Here is a 27,078-nt window from a genome sequence, read left to right as displayed (position 1 = left end):
AAAAATGGGGGCAAAGAAAGTATAAATTACTTACAATGAACCTACATTGATCATAGATAAGAGGATGGGACAAAGCAAAGCAGGCAAAGTTTTGGCATAGGAGGATAGTGTTTAAGGAGTTAGTGTTGCTCCCTGATTGGTTGGCACTATAGGCAGAATGTGATGGCACCTGGAAGTTAGACCTCAAGAGTTATCAGTCTTTGTTTAGAAGCGTGGAGCAATTTTTGTTTTCTTGTTTGTTTTTCTTTTTCTTTCTTCCTTTTTTTTTTTTTTTTAAACATCTCAGAATTTTCCTCCTGTTATGTACTGAGGTCTTGCTGCCACTTGAACTACATTCACAGTACCCAATAAAGATCTTTTGGCTGTGTGGGACCAGTTTGTAACAGGGCCACAAATGAATCTGAACGCTAGACTCCCTAGCCCTGGCACATTCATTACTTCAGTTTCAGAAAGCGTTTGGAAGCAGAATGGCCTTTCTAGAAAGAAAAAAACTGAGTTACCTGAGAACAACTCAATTGTGAAGTAGCAGCTGAGGCCTCTAGAAAAAAATTGGACTTTTGCTCATCTGGCTTAGGAAGCATGAAATGGTTTTAATTTGAAGGAGAAAGATATTGATCCTTCATCTTACTTTGAATTGCTTATACTGATTTTAGCAGCTTTGCCAAATTGGTGGGACCATGTTTGTTTAAAAAAGGTTTAAAGATGACTCTGATGATAGTTCTGCACATGCCTGGAAAATTTTATGTAGTTACAAATCAATACTTGTCATATATACTAGGCAAGATTTTAATTTTAACTTGACAATGGAGAACCAATTTTTTTCCCTAGTTTCTGAAGATGTTTTTAAAATCAAGAAGCCCAAAGTATCATTTCATATACAAATAGAGGTATTCAAATCAGGTTCCTAAGGTATCTTCTTCAGAAGAACAAAGACAAGTCTCTGGCTCTTCACAAGCTTTGAGAATTGAATCCACCATTCAAATCATTCTTTGAGAACTGTTTCACACTGGTGATAACATTCTTTTGATTAAACTAAGGGAAACAATCACTTCACAAGCAAGGAGCCAGACAATTCACTTCTCTGGTCCTGATGTAGTTAGGATGATTTCTATCTTTGCAACACTTTTTGCATCATAGTGATATACATATAAAATGGTACTAAATTTGTTATTTCAAGAAGAGGAAGCATTTCAAAGACCACAGATTAGCCCTGGACCTCATTGTGCTGTATATATTCCTGTATGGTGGACTTTGGAGTCAGTGTGTTCCTGTCTCTACTGTGTGACCAGAGGACAAATCACTTAACAACGCTAACCCTCATTTGTATGATGAAGCAAATTATGAAACTGCTTATGAAACTGTTTTAAAATTTATTAAACAACACATACAAAACCACAACTGCCCGAAGCATGGTAAGTCCTCAACAAATGGTATTTAAACGAATTATTGAGAACAGGAGCGCAGTTGGTTGTGGTAATCAGTTATTTAAAACAAACCAAAAGAAATCTGTAGGCTTACCAAGCACAGGTGTAGCAAATAAGAGTGGAGTCACAGCTCCTATTTATGTTTGGCCAAAGTAGTAAGAAATAAATGAGAGGAGCAATAAAGGGAAGTGGGAAAATGTGAACGAACAGAAGACGAAAAGAATGAGTGGGAAGCAAAGAAAAAAGGAGTTTTCAGGAAAAAAAAAAGGGGGGGGATGGGGCAAGCAGGATACAGTTAGAAGAGGCCAGATCCGTCGCTCCCAGGCTGGCCTCCCGGGGGCGTAGCTAGAGGCAGAGCTGCAGCGATGGGGCGGGGCATCAAGGAGACCACGCCCCACGGGCAGGCCTTATGAAGGCGGGACTTCCTGTCGTGGGCAGCCACTCCACATCCGGAAGACTTGAGCCGCGTCCAAGGTAGCCGGCTGCTGAGAGAGGAGATCGCCCTACCACCTTACGAGGTGAGACCGCTTTTGTTCCGGGTTGGGTGGGCGCTGAGGGCTGGGAGGACTCGGAGCGGCCTCTCTCTCCCGGCCTCCGGCGCGGGTTCAGCGCCCCAGGCGAAGGCCGCAGCTGAGGCCACCTCTTTGCTGCACCGTTATCCCGGGCCGCCTCTGAGTGAAAGCAGAAACAGCCACACCATTAGTGAAGTGGCTTCGTCTGCGCAATCTTACTTAATCCTTGAGGCACTTTATGTAGGGTAATTGCTCAGTTCGCATTTTCACGGACTTCAAAGGAGCTCCCAGACCTGGCACATTGCCAGAGTCGTATAGTCAAGAGCATAAGCGAGGGGGGCTTGGCCACAGCTCCTGTGCTGTCCAGGGTCGCGCTGCTGGGGACAGGTGGCAGTAAATTGGTGTGGTGAAACGTTTCAGGTATATAAAGCTTTGAGAAAGTGAAGGGTCATAAAATCCAGCCCTTGTGAAACCAGTATTCTTGAAACCCAGAGATCTCTAAAACAAAAGGATTTATTGAGCCATTTATAGTTGCTCACCGGAAAAAGGACCAGGACCTGGGAAAAGTTTCTTAAAATTACCAGCAACGAGGCTAGGTTGGAAAAAACTTCCCTGGGACCTAGAGTTAAGAGAATTTTTAGATTGTTGTTTTCACACACATCCCCAAACCGTTTACTAATTAACTGTGATTATCTCTTCTCCTTTCTGGCTCTTCTAATAAATTTTAGGTCATCTCAGAATTTCCCTTTGCACCAAGAAATGTACTCAAACTGGTTGAGAAGATACAGTATGCATACAAATGTAAGGAAGACATTGTTGAGTGCCCTAAAAATGATATACAAAGTTTTGTGGGTTCTTCCAGGCCAAGGCTCCAGGATTCTCATTAAGATTCAGAACCTCAGTTGCTGCTTACTCAAATGACTTACATTTATATCTTCAGGGCATATTCTCTGAGCTCAGGGTTTAACTAGCTAATTGTCATTGTCACTGGATTTCACAGAAGTGCTTCTGCCACACGAATTAAACTCTTAATCTTCTGGTCTCCTAACTCCTGAACTTGACTTCCCTTTTCAGTAGGTGTCCTCATTATCTATTCAGTTGCCAGAGTGAAAAGTGGACATTCTTCAGCTCTTCTGTCCTCACACTCCATGTCTGATCTGTTACCAAGTCTCCCTAGTTTTATTCCACAAAGCAGATCTCTTGATTCTCCAGTTTCTCTGCCTGTAAAACTTCTCTCCCTAGGTTTAAGCCAACCATTGGGTCTCCTCTGGACTCTTGCATCCTGAAACTAAAAGTCCTAACATGTTTGTACACATTCATTCTTTGCTTTTCCCTTTACCATCCAATTCATTCTGTTTAGTAGCCACATTGAAATGATTCTTCATGGCTGTCATATTAAGTAAGGAGTGATTCTACTGCCTCCCCTAGCCTTAGCTCTTATTTCCTTGGATCTCTGAGCTGTCATGTTTGGGTACATGTTTCATGCATCAAGAGACCTGAGTTGAGTTAGTTGATGCCTATTCACTTGTCTTTTATATCTTAGTTTAATCATATCCTCAGGGAAGCCTTATTGGATACCTAAGTTCAGTCAAAGCCCCCCTGTTATATGCTTCTCATTTTATTTCTTCTGCTTAGCTTGTATAATATTTATGATTTTTCATGTAGTCTGTGATTTTTTAAATTGACATTGACTCCCCATTAGAAAGTAAATGAATGGGACCTGGTTTTACTCACCATAGTGTGTATACAGCATATAATAGGTATTCATCAATTGTTTGTGGAATGATTAAACAACTTCTGGGTGGAGAATTCCTAAAAGAAAAGGTAGCTTTTTAAGTGAGCCTTGAGGAATTGAATAAGAATTAGATTTTACCAGAGTCCAAGGCCAGAGACTTATTTCTGGGGATTCAACCAATCAGATGTAACCAGTGTTTAGTCCTGTCTCCTAGGGGCTAACTTTGAGGTTTTATAGAAAGGGGAATGAGGGCAGGGGTTGGGGGTTTGCATAGCTGGAGCCTTTTCACAGCTGCTAAAGGGATTGTGGTCTAGTCCACCAACACATCAGGTTTGATCAGGGAGGGCTTTGTGGCTTCATCTTTTCACAAGGTGTTTATTGATCTGAACTTCTTCCTGGAATCCTAGGTGACTCATCCTAAAAGAAGGATACAAAATGGAGGCAGAGATTCCAACTCTTTAATCCTGTTTTTAGCAACCCATCCAGCATTTGCAGACAAAAGTGAAGAATCTGAGCTCTTGATACAATATTAGTGCAATCAGAAGGTGAAGTGGGAGACTTGAGCAAAGTAATGGGAGGAAGTAGACACACACAGCCCAAGGATTCTACTTCTGATGAGAAAAGAGAGTGGGAGGGGGAGTGGAATAAAGTTTGGATACTTTTCTTGACTTCTAAGCAGTTACTTATATAACTCAAAAAGTGACCTCCTTTTAAAAATTCTTTAAATGTTTATCTCAGGAAGAAAAAACAACCAGCAGAAGCCCTATATGTCCCTTGCCTTCCCCTGTTCTTGTTACACTTCTCCTGTAATGTAAACAATATAATATGGATTTCTGAGTAGTATTCAAGATGAAACTAAGTCTGTTCTCAATTTTAAAAGAGGAAAAATTTAAAATTGCTCATAATGAGTGCCAGATTTTCTGAGTATGTCAGCTTAAAATGCTTCTCTGTGCTAGGCAGACCACTTGACCACTTTGGAGTGTGGTCAAGCAGTAGTGAATCTTCAGAAGTCAGTGGAAAGTTGGACAGGTCACAATACAAAACTATGTGATTTTTTTTCCTCTCTGTAAAACTCAGGGAAATAAATTTAATTTTTTAAATTATATTTTTAGTCCTGGAATCTTCTCTCAGAATCCAAATAGAGAAGTCGACTTTAAAATCAGAATTGAAATCAATTTCTGTCTTTATCATCTTTCTATATAGTCTTAAGAATTATTTCTCACCTCTGAACCTTAAATTTTTTATCTTTACAAAAACCTTATTTTAAAAAATTGTTGTTTTAAGCACCTGTCTGGCTTTTGTTAATACGTGTGCCTTTTGTTCCTTATTTTCAAAGCTTCTTTTATTTAAGTATTTTCTTTTTTTTCTTATTTTTGTTCTCCACCCAACCATATACCTCTCTTTTTCATTCTCCAAACCAGTAGGTTTTTTAAGGTTTTTGTTTGTTTTTTTTTTTTTTAAATCTAATATGGTATGGACACCTAGGGAGATGGTATCATAGTCTGTTTTTTGTGATAAAAATGTTTCTATGATAGATGTGAAGTGTTAGATAAAAAATGATTTTTACTGGACCTACAAGTAAATTTTTGGCAAAAAATGAACTTTAAAATAGGGGAGGGGGTGAATCTTGGAATGAAAATCTTCTGCTAATTGAGATGCTTTTGTAAACTAACTGTTATATGATTAAAATTATCAGAGATTAGTAACTACTATGTCTTTCTATGTGTTAGATATAATCAGAAGATGGCTGATCCGTGGCAGGAATGCATGGATTATGCAGTAACCCTAGCAAGACAAGCTGGAGAGGTACAAATTAAAATTTTGTCTACCAAAATGAGATATAGTAGAGCATGATTGCCTTGTTAGATAAAACATGTATTTTGATTATTTTACATTTGCTTTCATTTTAATGAACTCTTTTAAATAGAGAGACTATTTCAGTTTATATCATTAAACATTCTGTGATGACAGTTATGAATCTAAAATAGGAGGTAAGGTTATATAAGTTTGTGCTGAGAAGGTCATAGCCATTAAAGAGTTATTTTATAACAATTTTTGTAAGTGAATGTTTTAAATCCTATTACAGTATTTTATCTTTTTGTTTGATTTAAAATTACTTATGACTTTTCTGTTTGCTTTCCAAAAAATCTTTTTAGGTGATCTGTGAAGCTCTAAAATGTGAAATGAATGTTATGATTAAAAGTTCTCCGGCTGATTTGGTAACTGCTACAGACCAAAAAGTTGAAAAAATGCTTATCTCTTCCATAAAGGAAAAGTATCCATCTCACAGGTATTTCTTATATCAATTTCCAATGATAATAAGAAGCCTAGGTTGGAGTTAATATATTAGACAAAAATTTTAATTCTAGACACAGAACCTGACTTTAGTTAATTTAATCTGAAAAGGAATTTATTTTGAGGGTTTTGGGCAGCTCAGGCCAGGACCGTGGAGAGGGAAGAAGGCATACTTACAGATAATACAGCAACCATTGTTTAGGGTATCTCTTGCCTTACCCTTGACTGATGGTTTTGAATACTTTCTACCCAGTCTTATGTCTTTACCTCATTGGTTTAAGATTACAAATTCTGGGCAGCAGCATGTGATTATTAAGCTTAGGTTGTTTGTGCTCTAAGTGCCAGAGATCAGGGAAAAGGGAAGAAATTTGGATTCTTTCATAATAAGAGGAACATTTGAATGTTAGGAGGCAAAAATCTGCTATAGGCATGATTTTAAAGCTCAGTTATGTTTTCTATATTGTAAACTTCTTTATATGTTACAGTAGTGGTAGCTTGTGGGAGCTTAAAAGAAAATCCTAAAATCAGGGCTCTCAGGTACAGAAATATAGTAGAGACATTTTCATCATTTTTAAGTTATAGCACTGTACTTACTTTAAAGTCCACTGTGCTTCTGTACTTTTTCCTAGTCATGCTATTGGCCTTTCCTGGTCTCTTAAACATTAAAGCTGTGGCTAAAGATAATGTCTCCAGTAAAAAGGTTTACAGTTAACAGAAAAAGATTAAAAAAGAAAACATGACAAGTGATTGTTAGGATAGTTCAGTATTGAAAAATGGAAAATAATAAAATAGGAATAAAGTATACCAATAAATTCAGACATCACTTGTGAAATTTACCGAAGATTTCTTGTATAGTTGTTTTAAGAAGGCATGTATACACAGCAATTTTTATGGGTGATTTACTTTCTCATTAATGTATTTAATATCCTCTGATATTTATTACTGCAGAGGAAATTACTCTAAAAACTTAAAGCTCTAGACATTTTTATCCTATTGTACTTAAGTTGTGGCCAAGGTCTCATGAAGCTACAGTCAAAAGTGTCAGTCAAAGCTGCGGTCATCGCAAGGCTGGACTAGGGCTGAAGGATCCATTCATTTCTGTGGTTGTTGGCAGACTTCAGCGCCTTGTGGTTTGTTGTCTAGCAGCTTCCCTCAGGTCCTCACTATGTGGGCCTCTTCTCTAAGCAGCTCATAACACAACAGGTTTGTCCTCAAAGATGGAAATCACAGGGCCATTTTGTGAGAAGTCTTCAAAGTTGTTCACTGTCACTTTTACTTTATTCTGTTAGTTAGAAACAAGTCACTGTGCCCAGCTCACACTCAAAAAAATGAGTAGAGAATTTATAGACTTAATTGTAAAATTATATTTCCTAATGATTTCTCATCTGCAATAAATGTCCTTTTTGGGGCTGGGATGTGGCTCAAGTGGTAGCGTGTTCGCCTGGCATGCGTGCAGCCTGGGTTCGATCCTCAGCACCACATACAAAGATGTTGTGTCTGCCGAAAACTAAAAAAAAAAATAAAATATTAAAATTCTCTCTCTCTGTCTCTCCCTCTCTCTTTTAATAAATAAATAAATAAATGTCCTTTTTAGGTGCTTATGTGTGTGTACAGGTGTGTGCCATTATATACCCTGCCATTTTATTTTAGAATTTTGAATATAACTTTTTTCTTTTTTAAAATTTGTTCTTTATAGATATACATGACAGTAGAGTATTGTTGGACATATTATACACACATGGTGTATATCTTCTCATGGTTGTAAATGATGTGGAGTTACAGTGGTTGTATATTCATATTTGAACATAGGAAAATTATGTCTGATTCATTCTACTGTCTTTCCTATTCCTATCCCCCCCTTTCTTCCCTTCATTCCCTTTTGTCTAATCCAATGAACTTCTATTGAATCTGTAACTTCATATGCCTTTGCTCTGGGAGAAATAAAGCTTTGTCACTTTTATTAGGTTTCACAGAAAGAACAAAGAAGCAACAGTGGAAAAATAATGTACAGTTTTGGTTATGTTTTATAGTCCATTCTTGTGCTAAAGAAATATTCTTGTTTGATAACTGTTGGAAACAATGTAGAGATTAGAAGTTTGTCTTTCTTACTTTTAGTTTCATTGGTGAGGAATCTGTGGCAGCTGGGGAAAAAAGTATCTTGACTGATAACCCCACATGGATCATTGACCCTATTGATGGAACAACTAACTTTGTACATAGGTATGTTTTTAATTTTTAATATAATTACTGTTTGTATATTAACTGGGTGGAACTTCAGAATATTCTGAGAAACATACATACTTTAGGGAGTTGTATAATTTGTTTATGCTTCTTTATTCTAAAGAAATGTATATGTTAATAGTAGAGCAAAACGTATTATGTGGACTTTTAATCATATATAGAGGAGATGAAGAAACAGTAAAAATTTTGTAGACTTGTAGAAAGTGCAATGTAGAAAACTAATGAAAGGTCATTAATGGAGTGTTGTCCGTATAGAATGAATTCAGTTCAAGAGGGAAAACAGTGTTAAAAGTGCACAAATTTTAGAATCAACAGACTTGGACTTGAATTCTGGTGCTTTTTAAATTCTTTTTATGACCATAGGCAAGATAGTTAATCTTTGTAGGCCTCAATTTTTAAAAGATTTCTTTTAAATCTTTCTTAATCTTTGTAAGCCTCAGTTTTTAAAGATTTCCTTTTTTATATTAATGGCACCTCTTTGTTGTTGGGATTCACTGAGTAGTTCGTTTATAAAAGAATTTAGTAAATATTTTGCAGCTTAGTGTATTATCATTAGAAGAAAGCCTGATGAAATTGGAGAGTTAAAGTTAGTACCTAGTTTGATGGGATTGCACATAAATAAATGTTGTATTTGAACTTGTCTTGTAGCTGCTGTGTCTGTACCACATACTGAATCTTGTTAAATATAAAGTTAAGGTCTAGAATCTAAATGTGATAGAATGTTGTATCTTTAAAATGTGGAAAGCAGCTCATAATATAATGTAACATAAGAAGATAATACAGTGCATACAATGGGATTCAAGTATTTAATACTTGAGAGTTTTTATTTTCAGTAGTTACATTGAACCTATTTTGTTATTAATTCTGATTCTCTTATGAGTAAGATATTAGAACCCCTCTGTTCAAACTGTTAGCAGCCATAAGTAATCACTGTGGCCAGCAGTTTATTTTTTAAACGTGAAGCTCTGAGCTTGGCATTGGATTACAGATAAGCAACAACTATTTATTCTGTAGAATTGGTTTTATCACAGGTTCAGGCTGTGAGGGAAATGAACAAAAAAAAGGGCTGAGCATACAGCCCCTTCTTTTAACCAGGATCAATTTAAACTTTTTTCCAATTTATTTTTATTTTATGAAAAGAATATTTTACATACTTACTATATTCATGGTATTTGACCTTCATCAAATGGAAAATGGCATGCAGTGCAAAGTGTACTTCACACTTTATTCCCTGATTTCTCAATATCTGTTTCTGCAAATGACAGTTATCATCAGTTTCTTGTGATTCCTTACAGATATGTTTCATGCCTGCAGAGGCTTTCTGTATGTATGAATATAAATATATGTGTATATATACTGCTTCTTCCCTTCCTCCTATTTACATACTCTATAAACTTAATTGGGGAAAGAGGGATGAGCCTTTGTATGAAAAACTTTGTAAGCACTTATGAAAAAGGTAGATTTTATTAAAATTAAATTCTGTCTTGGTAAATTTGTGGGTTTTGTCTCTTTTTTTAAGATTTCCTTTTGTAGCTGTTTCGATTGGCTTTGTTGTAAATAAAAAGGTATGTTGTTTTAAATGTACCATTCATAAAATGCCTTGCTATCATATTCTGAGGAAGAGTCAGTGTATCTCTTTAATAGTTCAGATTTGTCTCTAGATTCAGTTTATATAATTGTTTAACTTTGAATGTAAACTATAGAACTATTAAAATTTTCATAATCCATTTCCAGTGAAGAAAATTTAATGTTTTCTTAGAAGCAGGAATTGTAAGGAGAAAATGGACACAAGTAAATGAAATTCAATTTAGTATCTAATCACCATTATATGTGTGATAGAATCAGATAATGATAGCAGTTGATGTGATCTTAAATGCTGCCTGGAAGAGGTGAGGTTTGGGAGCTAGGAATACTTTAGTAGGTACTAGTGAATAGAGATATTCAAAGTCTAGAAAGGAGCAAGAGCCAAAGCATGGTTGGAAAATGTGGACCTAAACATCATTGAATACCTACATCCAGAACTCAATTGAGTAAAATCCATAGCTATAGCCTTTCTTTGCTGATTGACTCCTTGACTATCCAAATAGTAAAGGATATGTACTGACATCTATCTTCAAGGAGCTTGTATATTATATCAGCATGTATAAAACAGTTAAGAAATTTCTGAAAATAAAAACACAAATTAGTTGAAATCTTAGCTACAGGATTGTATTAAAAAGTGAGAACATCCCAAAGGAACTATTTGAGCATAGAGCATATAATTAGCTTTGGGGCTATATGCTGACCCTGCTATTGAACTCATACTTCAGGGCAGTGGGACACACAAGAAGATATGAACAATTCTGCATGTTGTGGGTTGGGGAAATATTTCTACCAGAAGGGGTCTTAGTAGTTAGTTATGTGAGTTGCTACTTAGAAAATTAAAAATTTGCCAAATAAAAAAGAAAAGGAAAGCATTTCAATCAGAAACAATAGTTTGGAGAGGTTGAAGAAGCGATTTTTAAGTGATTTTTTTGACCCCTGAGGTTTCTGTAAGACAAGGTGTGAAAGCATATGCTCTCAGTCTATAGTGATGGGTTGATGGGAACCAAAGTTTTTAGTGGTAGCTGAATTTGTCAATTGAAATGGACCAATCTGCAAGAATATGGAGAGCTAAAAGGGCAAAGGAAGTAATGGAAGTTGGGGAAATACCCTAGGTATGGAAACACCCCAGTTACACAGCTTTTAGGGAGAAGATTATAAAATCATGACACTGGGATGGATTTGTGAGTGAGGTACAAACAAGAGAGCCAGGAGCACACAGGTGTCAGACTAAGTATCGAAGTATTGATGATAGCTAGCAACCTCCAATTCTGTAGATAAGGCATTTGGTCAGTAAGAATAAGATTAGGGATCAGTTGATTGAGGAGTTTTTCAGAGAATGGACGAGAAAGTAGAAACACAGGAGAGCATTTTCACCCTAGCAAATTGGAAAGAGCTGTCTGCATTTAAAACTAAGGGAGAGAGGGAAAGTAGGGGCTCTGTCTAGACTTGGGTGGAAGGAAAGTTGAGGATTTCAGGCTTGATAACCTCTTTTTCTATCTAGACTGGAAATGAGCATTTTAAGTATTCCACAGTTTTGTCATTTGAATACATTGTTACACTATACTACAATTTTTCAGTTCCTTTTTTAGAAAAAAAATACTGATTTAATAAAGAAAAATACTCAGGTTGATAAAGAAAACTGTTTTTTCCTCCACAGATGGAATTTGGAGTTGTGTACAGTTGTGTAGAAGATAAGATGTATACTGGCAGGAAAGGAAAAGGTGCCTTTTGTAATGGCCAAAAACTGCAGGTTTCAAAACAAGAAGGTAGATTTGTCTTCTAATTTTTGGTGGAGTTGATTTTGTGTACTTATATTTTTTAAATGTTTATTTCAGACCCATACGTAAACCGGTTATATTCTATACATTTTAGGTAATAGTCTAAGAAATTAGAATCTTTGCTTATTAAAATCATCACTTGAAGATAAGTATATCAGTATTTTAACATTTAAGGCTTAGAAAGACATTTGATAAAGCTAGGAAGAGGTATTAAAATGTCCTATTATAGTTTGGATTGGAAATGTCACATTTTTGCTAGAATTCTAATATTAAAATCTAGTGATTATCTGAAACATTTCCTTTTCAGATATTACCAAATCACTCTTGGTGACTGAGTTGGGCTCTTCCAGAACACCAGAGACTGTACGAATTATTCTTTCTAACATGGAAAAGCTTTTTTCCATTCCCATTCATGGGTAAGCTCTTTTCATTTTCCAGACAATGTAGTATTTTTTTAAAATAGTGTTTTTCTTTAGAAATTAATAATTTTTATTAAAACACAGAATCAGTACCATAATTCTAATTTTGTAATGCAATTAAAAAATATTGTAGTTCTAGATGAACAGCATGTCTTTATTTTATTTATTTTCCTGTGGTGCTGAGTATCAAGCCCAGTGTCTTACACATGCTAAGCAAGTGCTCTGCCCCTGAGCTACCGCCTCAGCCCTTTGTAATACAATTTTGAAAACTTTTTGTAATATAATTTTGAAATTCTTTTGAATAATTTATACTTAACAAAAAGTAGAAGTAAGATGGTACAAAGAAAAATAGTATACTTTTTACCCAGATTCACCTGTTAACACTTTATCCCACTTGCCTTACATTTTATCCTGAGAGAGAGAGAGAGAGAGAGAGAGAGAGAGAGAGAGAGAGAGTGTGTGTGTGTGTGTGTGTGTGTGTGTGTTTCCTTGAACCATTTCAGAGTAAGTTACATACATTGTGGCTTTTTACTCCTAAATTTTTCAGTTTATTTCCTAGGAATAGGTATAGTTACTTTCTTTCTTTCTTTCTTTTTTAAAGAGAGTGAGAGAGAGAGAATTTTTAATATTTATTTTTTAGTTCTCGGCGGACACAACATCTTTGTTGGTATGTGGTGCTGAGGATCGAACCCAGGCCGCACGCATGCCAGGCGAGCGCGCTACCTCTTGAGCCACATCCCCAGCCCCTAGTTACTTTCTTAATAAATACATTTTTATCTAACTAGGGATCCAACCTAAGGCTGCTTAACCACATCCCCTCAGCCTTTTTCTCTTTTTCATTTTGAGGCAGGGTCTTGCTAAGTGACTGAGGCTGGTTTTGAACTTGTAATCCTCCTGCCTCAGGCTCCAGATGCTGGGTGTACCACCCACCTGGCATGGAGTTATATTGTTAAATGTCCATAAGGAGAAGGGTTTTTTTTTTATCATTTTTAATCAGTAGCTTTATTGAACTGTAGTAATTTTTCATTAAAGGACCCACTAGAGTTCTTTGTGCCCTAGTCTGTGATCAATTTTTGTGAAGATTCCATATATACTTTTAAAAAAAAGTATATTCTCTATTTTCAGGGTATAATATTTAATGCATAGCCAAAGGTCTATCTTAATCATATTATTTGTATTTTTGTCTATTGTCTTACATTGAGAGTGTTGTGTTAAAGCCTTCTGTTAGTGTGTGTCTGTATTTCTCATGACTCTTGTGGCTTTTATATAGTTGGAAGATGTCATTTGATGCCTGTTTGTAATGGTTATACCTTCATTTTATAATTTTAATATTGTAAAGTATTCTTTGTCTTATTTTATGCTTTTTAGCTTGAAGTCTACTTTGACATCAGAATTGCCATCCCTGCCTTTTTACTGTTCTCATTTGCCTTTTAAATCTTTGTATACCACCCCCATTTCTTTTTAGCCCTCTTAAATTCCTGCATTTTAAATGTATATCTTCTATACAACATAAGTGGAGCTTTTATTTATAAGTCAATTTTAAAATCTTTTGAATAGACAAGTGAGTACTATTGGTGAATTGATAGGACTATTTTGTTTGACCTCAATTCTGCTGTATTATCTAATGTTGTAATTACTGTGTATATTATTTATAGTTACAATGTTTATTTGGTAAGTTCTCTCTCCTTTTTTTTTTTAACTTTCTTTTTGTATTTGTATAAAATTAAATTTTATTCTAGTGAACTTCTTGGGCATTAAAACTTTTTATGGTGATTTTAATATTCTTTTTTTCACTTATCCACTAACTATCTGTATAGGTCCCAAGATTTTTTTACTTCCATTTGTTACATATATAACAGAAATTTACTTTCTTTTCCCATTTTCTCAGTTTCTTCCCATTTTTAAGTTGGAATTCTTTCTACTTTGTCAAAACATCAATTTTATGGATTCTTCAATTCACAGTTCCATAAAACTTGGTAAAGTTTTCCAGTCACCTTTTGATTAGATGAAGTGCATCCTGTAGTAGATTCCTTGGAGAGGGCATGTATGCAGAGTATTTCTTGAATTTTGACATTTTCCAAACACTTTTTCTGTGGCCTTGAAACATCAAAGGCAGCTTGGCTGGATATGAAAGTATGAACTACGTTATTTCTTGAAAATGCTATTTCACTGTTGCCTTGCTTTTTGTATTGTTTTTGAATAAGATGTCAATCTAATTTTCTTGGCTTTTAAGTTATTTCATCTCACTGGAGGCTCTGAGAATCACCCTTTCCAGCCCCCCCCCCCCAAAAAAAAAAACCCTTGAAGGCTAATATTTTTGCAAGGATTTATCTTAGAATAGCTCGTTCTGGATTAGTTTTCTGTTTCAGTGTGTAGATTTATGTCTATTGCTGGAACATTTTCTTGAGTTAGTTTTAAATGCCATTTCACTTCTGCTGTTCCCATTTTTTTTCTTCTAAGACACCAGTAGGAATGTTACATCCTTTGTGTCTTACATTTCACCATTTTCTCTCTGTCCTTTTTAAATTCTTTCTTATTTTACTCGCTAAGTTTTTCTTTGGGAACCTTGTAATTTATTATTTGATTCTTATATAAGTTTAATCATCTAGATTTTTTTAAAAAAAACTTTTTATTTATTTGGGTCCATTTCTGCTCTTGGTTTCTGTTTTTATGATTTAGCATTTCCTTTCATATTTATAAGTATTTGAGGATATTGATAGGATATTTAATTCAAATTGAATTGATGCTTTAGTTTTCTAAGATATTTATTTTTATATTTTTCCTTAATATTTTGGGCAGATCTGGAGGTTTGACGTTCTTTAACTTATTATAGGTTATGACTATATTAAGTAGCATTTCTCTGACATTTATTGTAGTTAGTTTGAATGAAAAATCATGTGTAAAAAGCTATGGAATAATAGTATGTTTTTATGATTTTATTTTACTGCCAACTGTTCCTACCTTTCTACCTTTTTTTCCCTGAAAATATTGTTACTAACTTTTAAAACTTTTGGCACTAGTCAAAAAGATCATTAAATAAGCCATTATTTTGTAGGTCTAGTTGACTGAGGCACAGTGAGATGAAGTGGTTTTCTGAGATCAGACAGCTAGATGGAGATAAGACTACAACCCTAGCCTCTAGATCTTTCTCTTTCTCCAGAATTCGACTTCTCTTTTAGGAGTCTAGACATTAAAAATATAGTTTGACCATGGTACAAACCGTCATTGTAGGCTGTAAATCTGTGGTCCATAATGGTAATGAGTAAGAGAATCACTGTCATGTGGCTGTAGAACCTCCCAGAATGTTTTCCTTCAGGCAGGAACACTGTGATTTTAAAAATCTATTGCCACAGCTCTTTTGAAGGAAGCACTTTAACATTGAACACTAAAATGTCTGTTAGCCATAAAAAAGCTGCAAGTGTTTACAACTTTGACCATTTATTTTGCCATTGTCTTAAGTAAAATACAATTTTTACTTTAGGATGTTTTCAATAGTTTAACCAGGGTATATATTGATTTACCAGGGATATAGATTGATTTCTTTATTTTTATTTTTATATTTTTAATGGTCTGTGGATTTAGCTGATTCTTGAATGTGACTTCAGAATTACTAATACAAAACAAAATGAGACCAAGAGAATCATAATCTGGTTGAATGTCTTAAACAAAAAGAATAGTCTAATAGGTTGCTAACTAGGGAATACTATTTATGAGAAATAAAGGTAATTGGCCCACAGTCATTTTACTTTATTTAATTTTGAGGAATTCATTTACTGTGTCTCTTTTAGATTGTGTTTGACAATGGTTTAGGGAAAGTTTCTTCATAAACATAACTATTTTTCACTAGACCTTTTCTGTGCTAGGCACTCTGTGAGTGCTTAACTTAGGGTATTTGTAGTCATTACAGTAGTCATCCAAGGTAAATTGGTATTGTTATTTTGATATCCAGAAAGCTAAAATCAGACTTTTTCACAATTTTAGTTTTTAAGCAGCTGGGCATGGGAGCAAACTCAAATCTTTGTGATACCATAGACAGTCCTTACTCTTTGCCAGACTAAGGATTCAGACACAAAATTAAGAATTGGGGTCATGGCCTTATTATTTGATAATCATGTAACCTTTTTGGTAATCCTTTGAAAATATTTGTCCATAGAAGAATATACTCTTCTTGACTCTTAAACTCCTTGCTTGAGAACTCAGATGTTCACTAGAAGAGGACCCAAGATTTAGCCATCATAGCTGTTCTTCTAACTTGGGGTCAGTCCCTTAATGGAATATCAAAGGATTATTTGTAAAAGATCTTGGTGTGTTCTTTTCAGAGCATGAGATAACAATACCTTTACTATGAATTATATCCCATGTGAGAAGGGGAAAAAAACACCTTTATGAATTTTTTTTAATTAATATTTATTTTTTTAGTTTTCTGCGGACACAACATCTTTATTTGTATGTGGCACTGAGGACTGAACCTGGGCCGCATGCATGCCAGGCGAGCATGCTACCGCTTGAGCCACATCCCCAGCCCTATGAATTTTTTTAAAGTTTTTTTGAAAGATTTTGGTGGATAGAACTCACTGCCTTATTTCCAGATGTTAAATGATTTAAAAAGAGTTTTCAGTAAAAAAATTTGAAAGTAACTTGCAGACATGATGAATCTTTTTCTAAATACACACAAACATATCCATTTCTTTAATAATAAAAGGAACATTCTGTAACATAAAAACGGTAAAAATTTTTATAAAAATCAGGGAATTTGGCTGGGTGTGGTGGTACACAACCTGTAATCCCAGTGGACTAGGAAGGTGAGGTAGGAGAGGATTACAAGTTCAAAACCAGCCTCAGCAACTTATGGAAGACCTAAGCAACTTAGCAGGACCCTGATTCAAAATAAAAAAAAAATAAAATGGGCTAGGGATGTGGCTTAGTGCTTAAGCATTCCAGGGTTCAACAGTACACCCCACCCCCGCAAAAAAATCAGTTAACTTTGATACATAACCTAATATAGAAGTCTTATTCAAAATTTGAAACAATTCTAAACCAAGGTCCATTTCAGGAGCATGCATTGCATTTAGTTGTCCTTTCTCCTCAGTTTTCTTTAGTGTAGAACATTTGCATAGTCTTTGTCTTTTTGATCTTGAATATTTTTAGAATTATAGGCCACATGTTTTGTAGTTTGTCTCCTTGCTTGGGTGGGTTTGATTTCCTCTTGTTTGTTTAGATTCTGCATTTTTTGGCAAGAATGCCACAGAAGTTTTATCTTCTTTTCTTCTTAAGGCATCTTATCAGGAGGTACATGGTCCTGTTTTCCATTGTGAATGTTAACATTGATACCTTGGGAACTGTAGAACATTATAAAAATGATATTTTTCCTGTTGCAATTATTATGTGTCTTGTGGGAAGATACTTTGATACTACATAAACATCAAACTTGCCCGTTAATTTTGGCATAGTTTTTCTTTTGTTTAAATTATTTATTTATTTTTTTTTGTACTGGGGGCTAAACCCAGTAGCACTCTACACTGAGCTATATCTCCAACCCTTTTTATTTTTTATTTTGAGACAGGGTTTCACTAAGTTACTCAGGCTGGGCTCAAACTTGTAATCCTCTTGCCTCAGTCTCCTAAGTCATTAGGATTATAGGTGTGCTCCACTGCTCCTGGCATTAATTTTAGCTTTTTTTTGATTCTGTCATGACTCAGTTAATACTATAGTGGCTATCAAGTAGTACCAGTACTTATATCTTAACTTGGTATATTTCTAAGGAAGAGTTACTGTGAGAAGACAAACCCAAAGTAATCTTCCATGACAGGCCGAGGTCTCTGCAGATTCCAGACAAGGCTAATATTATTCCTTCAGATACATGTGTGATGCACACCCAGTTGGGATGACCAATAGCATGATGTTTTATATCTCCTAAAGACTATTTACACTATAGAGCGAGTGTGTGTGTGTGTGTGTGTGTGTGTATGTATGTATGTATGTAAAATAAACTAGTGCCTAGGTTTACACATGTGAATACACATGAATGCTATCATAGTAGACTTTCAGTGTATTCTTCAGAATTTTTTTTTAAAAAATCCTTGTTTTTATCTTTATCTTATTAAATGATTGCTTTGTGAGGATTAGTTTTTTGATTTATATAGTACACCAAGATAATTAAATTTTATGTCTTCTATTTCAAAATCAGAGACCACTGTTTTTTACTTGCATCCTCTAGATGGTTCAGGTTGTCTGTCAACACTTAAAGTAAACTGAAAGTAAGGAGGAATACAGTATTTGAGAGGACGATTTTTCCAATCTTATTTTCAAATGTTAGAATCCGGAGCGTTGGAACGGCAGCTATTAATATGTGCCTTGTGGCAACTGGAGGAGCAGATGCATATTATGAAATGGGAATTCACTGCTGGGATATGGCAGGAGCTGGCATCATTGTTAGTGAAGCTGGTGGAGTGCTAATGGATGTAACAGGTAAAATTATGGGACAATAAAGCATTTTTCTGTGTACTTTCCTCTCCATATAGGGTTTTTAAAAAATGTTTGATACATGTTAAATTTTCAGCTTTTAAGGCAAAAACAAGCTATACAATTTGATGCAAAGTCTAAAAAATAGTAGATAGAAGCAAGGATTAGAACTAATGGTAATGTTCGACTAACAGTGACAAATGGCTACACCCCTTCAAGTGTATCAGGAACTCTTGAGAGGCTGTAGAGAAAGTCTAGGCAGTCATTGGATTTGAGGCTCTACCAAGAGCTTTCTGAATGGTGACCATGGTGATAGTTGACAGTAGACTTCCTTCATTATCATTTTCTACTTTGGGCCTAAAGAGGTTTAATAATACCTCCTTTTAGCTGAGAGCAAAATGTTTAAGGAATGAATTTGGGTTTAAGGAGTTCCCCAGTGACCTGGGGAAAAAAGCAGCAAAGAAATAGGAAATGAGAAAGGACAATAGTATGAAAATGTATTGAAGTCAGATTCTTTTTCATAGATCTCAAACAATGAAAAGGTAATAAGCATGCACAAAAGAGAAAGAAAAGAAGACATTTTTCAGATTGGTATGAATTGAGATCCACCTTTACCCTGGTATTTACTCAAAATGCTTAGAGATTCAGTCATATACTGTTAAGTTTAAACATTATAATTATCTGACAGTAATTTTTTTAAGAAAACTGAACATATTAAAATGTCAAGGTTGTTCATGATACATATAACTATACTTGTTTTTTCTGAATTATTTTTATACAGGATATAACTGTTTTCTCAATCTGATTTTAGGTGGACCATTTGATTTGATGTCACGAAGAATAATTGCTGCAAATAGTAAAGCATTAGCAGAAAGGATAGCCAAAGAAATTCAGATAATACCTTTACAAAGAGATGATGAAGATTGATTACAATAGCCTTGTATTCAGTCACAATTGCTTTCCCCAGATTTGCCGATGCACTGATGGATATGTTTCGGATATAGGAGGATATGATTGATTAAATTGTCTTTGATGTCCTGATTAAAAATGGAAACTTTTTCCATAGAATAAGTATGCAAAAATAGATGTAATATTTGTTTCATTGTTTTGAACAATTTTGCCTGTAAGAATATACTTTGGGAAAAATAAACAGGATTTTAGTTCATGAACTATCAATTAAAATTGTCGATTAGTAGTTTGTTTCCAACTATGATCCTCTTGTTACTTAGACTGACCTCAAACTTGCAATCCTCCTGCCTCACCTTCCTTAGTCACTGGGATTATAGGTGTGTGCCATCATGCCTAATTTGAATTACTATTTGTATATATAAATACTCAATTTAATTAAAAGTTACCTTTTTGGAAAAAATTCTATTTTTTTCAAAAGCCATACCTTAAGAATATAACAACTACTTAGATTAGGTTTTGTTTCTTTCTTGGCAGAAAACCTTGTTTGTTTTATCATCACTGTACCTGTAGTACTTAGCAAAGTACCGGTCAAATATTAGCATATCCAAAATAAACATTGTAAAACGTATATTTAACTTTTTTGGTTGGTACTGGGGATTTAATCCAGGGATGTTTTACCTCTGAGGTATATACCCTGTCCTTTTTACTTTTTATTTTGAGATGGGGTCTCATTAAGTTGGTGAGGGTCTTACTAAGATGCTGAGGCTGGCCTCAAATTTGTGATCATCCTGCCTTAGCCTCCCAAGTCACTGGAATTTACAGTAGTGCTCCACCATGCCCAGCAAGAATGAATGTTTTCAAGCAGCATTTCCTTTTTATAATAGATACATAAGTAATGAGCTCATTGTTTATTTTTGCTTCAAGTTGGAGTAAAAATTATTATCCTGTTTTATATTTCGTATTACTACATCATTTCATTTTGCTATACCATCAGATAGTGTTGCTTATTGTGGGCATTTCTGCAACTAATGTATTTTCCAAAGCACATGTTATATCATATGCTTGGATTCCCTGTATGTATTCTCTGTGAAAGAGACAAGAAACTTTAGAAAGCTCTCATCAGGTATCCAAGTAGATATAGTATAACATTTTACTATATTTAATATTCTTATAAAGATGTAGACACCGATTTGATTGTGCCAACAAATACACTGTTGATACTTAATTATTTGATTCCTTCCCAAACTCTCTATTTAATTTCATTGCTTCTAAATATTTAATAGCCTTTAGCCTATCAAACTCAACAAGAAAATTATATTGGTTCGTAGACATATTTAAAGGATTAATTTATTGTTTAGTCTTTTCCCTTGGCATTTAACAGATTGTTATGTTTTGTTACAGGTGCATATGAACCTTGTAATTGATAAAATGAAAAGTGCTTGTATACAATTTTCAAGATAGGGCCTAATCTCATTGTTGGGTACATATGATACATTAAATCTGTATGCTACTAACCTTTGGGTATTATAATTACTGTATTTATACTGTTACATGCACTTAAAACATCTCATACTATGTAATTCTGAGACAGGTTGTTTTTTCAATTAAGTTTATTTTAATTAAAATGACATGGATAAAACTTTAAAGATGTAGCTGATATTAACATTATTAAAGTTTATAGTTTAAACTAATTTTAGGAGTTCTGTGGTAAATTACAATTATTTGAAATTTGCCATTATGATTGAATGTATACTCTTAGTGACTAGAAGTTTTTAGATATTAAAAATGGATTGTTTGAAAGTGGATTATCCAATAATAATTGGAAGATGTTTTTGAGTAGCAGAACTTCTTTGATGGACCTGACATCTATGTTAAAAGCAGGGTATATTACCTATCTGTATTTTTATCTTCCAATGTATCCATTAACTTTTTTAGGTACTTTGTTCTTATTCATTGACTGAATATGTTATTCTTCATAGTATTTTTTTATAATATAAATATTTTGTCCTCTGCATTTTCCTTTTCAAATTACTCATTTTCAGATGTTTTTAATGTATGTTTCTTTTCTTTTGGGGGGTGGGGGAGGGATTCCACAATTGAACTCAGGGGCACTCGACCACTGAGCCATGTCCCAACTTTATTTTGTGTTTTGTTTAGAGACGGGGTCTCGCTGAGTTGCTTAGCACCTCTCTAAATTGCTGAGGCTGACTTTGAACTCACAATCCTCCTGCCTCAGCCTCCCAAGCTGCTGGGATTACCACACCTGGCAGTCTCTTACATTTTTGAGCATCTTCAACTTTCTGATGATGGTCCCTTGTCTTGAAATATATATTCAAATGAGTGGGATGCATGTAAGGTTTTATTGAGATCTATAGCCTTAAGTTCAAGGCAGGGAAACTAAGTAAAATTGACTGGTAGAAATAAAATGACTATATAGTCATTTTTAGTCTATGTAACTAGAAAATCCAAAAGAATCTCCAAGCAATCTCTTAGAATAAGTAATGTCAATATAGATAAGGTTACTACAACTGCATTTGTGTAACTGGCAAAACATAAGAGAATTTAATGTAGACACCATTTACAGTAATATAAAAAGAAGCCATCAGATACTTAGCAGTGGTGCACATTCCAGCTCTGCACAGAAAAACTAGCAAACATTACTGAGAAGAAAAATTTAAAGATCTTACTATTAGTAAAAATAATATGTTTATGGTTTGAAAAACTCTACATTGCTCAAATATCAATTATTGCTAAATGGATCTAAAGATTCAGTACATTCCCAGTCAAATTCTCAATAATGTTTGAGGGAGTTAGGTATGTTAGGCATCTTTCAGTCACTAAAACAAAATAATCTGAGATAATTAGCATCAAAAGAAAAGGTTAATTTTGGCTCACAGTTTTATACGTTCAATCTATGAATGGTTGTCCCCACTGCTTTGGGTCTGTGGCAAAGCAGCACATCAGGGAAAAGGATATGTTGGAGCAAAACTGCTCACCTCTGTGGCCAGGAAAAAAAGGAAAGGGGAGAGTCCAGGCTCCCAAAATCCCCTTTGAGAACACATCTCCAGTGGTAGAAAGACCTTCCACTAGGCCTCACCTCTTGAAGATTCCTCCACTTCCCAATAATGCCATCCTGAGGACCAAGTGTCTAACATGGGCCTTTGGGAGACAGTCAACATTCAAACTAGCAGGAGATAAAATGAGACAGTTAGGGCTCGGTTGTGGCTTAGAGGGAAAGCGCTTGTCTGGCATGCGTGGGGCACTGGGTTCGATCTTCAGCACCACGTAAAAATAAAATAAAGGTATTGTGTCTACCTACAACTAAAAAAAAATAGTAAATACTTTTTTAAAAAAATGAGAAGGTTAACAACTAATGGAAATGTGGAGAGCCAGAGCAGATATAACTGAAAGCAAAAGAGCAAAGTGAGAAGACTGTTGCATCTTATACAAAACACCATTTCATTCTAGTAATGTTATGACTGCTGTTTTTATGTTTGCTTTTCAAGACTCAGAACTCTAATAGTGACACTAGCACAAATCTAGATAAACATGTCAATAAAATACATACACAGCCACCTAGTTTATAAAAAGTGGCCGCACAGTGCAGTAAAGAAAAGGCTGGTATTTTCAATACATGGTGTGGATGTCCATATTAAAGGAGGAAAAATATTGATCCTACTGCACCATGTACGCACATCAATTCTAGATGGACCATAAAACCTAAATATCAAAGAGGGAAAAAGCCAGGTACAGTAGTGTGTGCCTGTAATCTCAGCTTTGCAAGTTTGAAGCCAGCCTGGACAACTTGGTGACACACTGTCTCAAGATATTAAAAAGGCTGGGGATGTAGCTTAGAGGTACAATGCTTGCATACTGTGCCCAAGGCCCAGGGTTCAATCCCCAGTGCCAGTTAAAGATAAAAACAATACTTCTAAAAATATTTTCATTTGCAAAATATTTATTTTTCCCAAAAGGACTCCTAAAGCTTCCTGAACTTGGTAGGCAAAGAATTGGTAAACAGTAAACACAAAAACATGAAAGGAGGATTAAGATGGGCATGGCGGTCCATACCTGTAAGCCCAGTGATTCAGGGCTTAGCAAGAGGATCTGAAGTTTGGGGCCAGCCTTGGCAATTTAGGGATACTGAAAAAAGGAGGGAGAGAAGGAGGGTTGATGATTTAAGCTACATTAATAATTCTGTCATCAAAATAACACCATTTAGAGAGAGATTCAGAAGCATAACCCACAGAGTTTGCAATATAGAGACAAACTACTGAATGTATGACCTCCACATATTAACAAAGATAATCCAATTCCAAAGCAAATATGTATTTGATACATATACATACATATAGAGTATGTATTCATACTCTATAAACAATATATTAAAATATTATCAGTCATAAAATCAAAATAATAAAGTTGTATGACTACATACACAAGAATGGCTAAACTAGACAAAATCCCAGCAGCAGCACATAACCCCCTGATGACATCAAAATCAATGATGCAGTATCTTCACTTCTTGGTACATACCTAACGTATGCATACTTTTGTCCACCAACTATACTCATGCAGCATTATTTGTAATGGCCCCAAACAGAAAACAATCCAAAAGTTCATCAACAACAAAATGGATTTAAAAGGGTGTGGAATAGTCACATAATGAATGCTATGCAGCATTGGAAGATGATGATAGCTACACAATAATGTGAATGAATTCCAATCCGGCTCAACCTCTTTTTCCAATGGTTCTACTCTTTTTGAAGTCACCAGTGATGTCTTTGTTTACAGAAGCCAAATCTTTTCTGCCTTTAATTTAATTGACCTGCAGTTTTTCCCATTTTCTTGTCTCTGTTTTTTATTCTTTTTTAAAAAAATGTATTCTAATTTGTTATATATGACGGCAGAATTCAATTCACTTCATATTACACAAATGAGCACATTTTTTTCATGTCTCTGTTGTACACAAAGTAGAGTCACACCATTCATGTTTTCATACACGTACTTAGGGTAATGATGTCCCTCTCATTACACTGTCTTTCCTACCCCATGACCTCTCTCTTCCCCTCCCTCCCCTTTTCCCTATCTAAAGTTCTTCTATTACTCCCATGCTCCCCACCCCCATCCCCATTATGAATCAGCATTCATATTATCAGAGAAAACATCAGCATTTGGTTTTTTTGGGATTGGCTTACTTCACTTAGCATAACATTCTCCAACTCCATCCATTTACCTGAAAATGTCATGATTTTATTCTCTTTTATTGCTGAGTATGTATGTGTGTGTGTGTGTGTGTGTGTGTGTGTGTGTGTATGTGTGTATATATATATATATATATATATACAAACATATATATATATATGTATGTATGTATGTATATATACATATATATATGTATATATATATATATATACATATAATATTTTCTTTGTCATTCATCTACTGAAGGGTATCTAGGTTGGTTCCACAATTTAGCTATTACGCATTGTGCTGCTATAAACATTGATATGGCTGTGTCCCTGTAGTATGCTGTTTTTAAATCTTTGGGGTATAAACCGAGGAGTAGGATAGCTGGGTCAAATGGTGGTTCCATTCCCAGTTTTCCAAGGAATCTCCATACTGCTTTCCAGATTGGTTGCACCAGTCTGCAGTTCCACCAGCAATGTAGGAGTGTTCCTTTTTCCCCACATCCTCACCAACACTTATTGTTGTTTGTATTCTTAATAGCTGCCATACTGACTGGAGTGAGATAAAATCTTAGAGTAGTTTTGATTTGCATTTCTCTAATTGCTGGCGATGATCAACATTTTTTCATATATTTGTTGATTATATATCATGTTCTGAGAAGTGTCTGTTCAGCTCTTTGGCTCATGTATTGATGAGGTTATTTGTTGTTTTTTTTTATGTTTTTACTTGTTTAAAAGGAATAAAAAGGGCTGGGGATGTGGCTCAGGCGGTAGCGCGCTCGCCTGGCATTCCTGCGGCCCGGGTTCGATCCTCAGCACCACGTACCAACGGGGATGTTATGTCCGCCGAGAACTAAAAGGAATAAAAATATGCCACAGAAAATGCCAGGTACTGTGTTCTAATTTCTAATCAGTCTGTGTAACAAGCTCATATCCTTTAAAGTTTATTTTTTTAGATAGCTCATAAAATATTTTCCTTAATGATAACTATTGTTATTCAATAATGTTTATCATTTATTGAGTACAATGTGCCACTTATGCTAAGCACTTGATATTCATTATCATATTTAATTCTCACATAAATCCCTAGAGAAGTTGTCTTCCTCATTTTACTGAGGCACACGAGTGTTATATAATTAGCCCCATTTCCCTGCATGAGGTAATGTGCTAAGTGATGAACTCCCGTAGAGATAAAGCTCAGTAGAGTCCACAGTCTGAATCCACTACTCAGTGGCCCTCACCCTGGCTGCACATTAGAATTGCCTGGGAGCTTTTAAAACATGCCATTGATGGGGTCCCATCTGAGCCAATCTGATTTCCTAGGTCTGGAGTATGGCCCAACTCTCTCTATATTTCTAAGTTTCTCAGAAGTTTTATCATTACTGTGATCAAAAGACCTGACAAAGACAATTTTAGAGGAGGAAAAGTTTATTTAGAGTTCACTGTTTTAGAGTCTCAGTCCGTAGATAGCCAACTCCATAGCTTTGGGTCCAAGATGAGGCAGACTATCATGGCAGAAGGGCATGGTGGAAGAAAGCAGCTCAGGGCATGGCAACAAAGAAGTAGGAGAGCTCTGCTCAGTAATGACAAAATATAACCCCAAAGACTGCCTCAGTGACTCAGTCCCTCCAGCCACTTCCCACCTGCCTACACTTGCTGCCCCATTTGTTCATATCAGTGGATCAATCCACTGATTAAAGTTCTCACAACTCAATTAGTTCACTTCTAAACTTTCTTGCATTATCTTACACATGAGTTTTTTTGAGGGACCTTATATCAAAACCATAACGCCAGGTAAAATGACCAGGTAGCCAGGATTGAGAAGCATTTTGTTTCCCAGAAATAACTCATTTCTTAAAAGTAGCCCACTTGCCCATTCACCCACTCATCCACATCCTCAGATCAGAGACTTTTGTGGTACAGTTTGATATCTTAAAATCGAATATTACTTTGAGTGGGCCCTTTGCCACTTGGTAATCCTGCTTGGGAAATTATTGTTATTAGTCTTTTTTAGTTCCCAAAATTAACACTAGATGGCAAACGGCACATAGGAAATAATTTTATGTTCAGCATTTTCATTTTCAAAACATTTTGTGTTCCTCTCAAATAACCTCATGACTAAATACTTAGTTTAATAATATTGAGTGCTGGGGGTATAGCTCAGTGATTGTATGTGCTTAGAATGGGCAGGACCCTAGGTTCAATCCTACTCACTGCAAAAAAAAAAAAAAATTAAAATCAAGGTAACTCTTTTAAAATTGTATTGTGGATTGACTCACATTCCCCTAAGCAGAGCTATATGTACCCTGCATGTGTTATGGCCTGGGTTTTGTCTCCTAGATTCAGTTAGTAAAAGTGGTTCATTAATCATAATGAAATGAAACATATATATAAAATGAAATATTTGTCTTTTTCTATTATACTTGAGGATATTTTTCCTCTAACATATTTCAACATTCCTGTTAAATAATTGATCCACTAAAAATAACATTAACCCAATATCTTGCTTACCTCTCAGGAAGTTTGTGGC

At 35.2% G+C, this 27,078-nt stretch overlaps 1 protein-coding gene across 2 annotated transcripts; it reads left to right on the top strand.

Moving 5' to 3' along the window:
- Positions 1–1,859: 1,859 nt before the first annotated feature.
- On the top strand, positions 1,860–21,050 carry IMPA1 (inositol monophosphatase 1). 2 transcript variants are annotated; one of them, XM_081266559.1, is made up of 10 exons: positions 1,886–1,942; positions 2,665–2,737; positions 5,402–5,477; positions 5,828–5,961; positions 8,082–8,186; positions 9,727–9,772; positions 11,449–11,557; positions 11,877–11,985; positions 18,305–18,456; positions 19,262–21,050. In XM_081266559.1, exons 3-10 carry the CDS (start codon positions 5,415–5,417, stop codon positions 19,375–19,377), a joined length of 834 nt encoding a protein of 277 aa, XP_081122685.1. In that variant the 5' UTR covers positions 1,886–1,942; positions 2,665–2,737; positions 5,402–5,414; the 3' UTR covers positions 19,378–21,050. The 2 variants fall into 2 exon arrangements, with proteins under 2 accessions (XP_081122684.1, XP_081122685.1); XM_081266558.1 differs by lacking the exon at positions 2,665–2,737 and having other exon boundaries at positions 1,860–1,942.
- The last annotated feature ends 6,028 nt before the right edge of the window (positions 21,051–27,078 follow it).

The sequence above is a fragment of the Spermophilus citellus genome (assembly GCF_964194105.1).
Source record: "Spermophilus citellus genome assembly, chromosome: 14".
Taxonomy (NCBI): domain Eukaryota; kingdom Metazoa; phylum Chordata; class Mammalia; order Rodentia; family Sciuridae; genus Spermophilus; species Spermophilus citellus.
This window is presented reverse-complemented; position numbering and strand designations above follow the sequence as displayed.

Bases quoted from the DNA above. Each gene is read 5' to 3' on its own strand.
- IMPA1 (XM_081266558.1), top strand. From the start codon at position 5,415: ATGGCTGATCCGTGGCAGGAATGCATGGATTATGCAGTAACCCTAGCA. The intron at 5,478-5,827 runs GTACAAATTAAA...AAATCTTTTTAG, and splicing joins TAGCAAGACAAGCTGGAGAG to GTGATCTGTGAAGCTCTAAA. The intron at 11,558-11,876 runs GTAGATTTGTCT...TTTCCTTTTCAG, and splicing joins GCAGGTTTCAAAACAAGAAG to ATATTACCAAATCACTCTTG.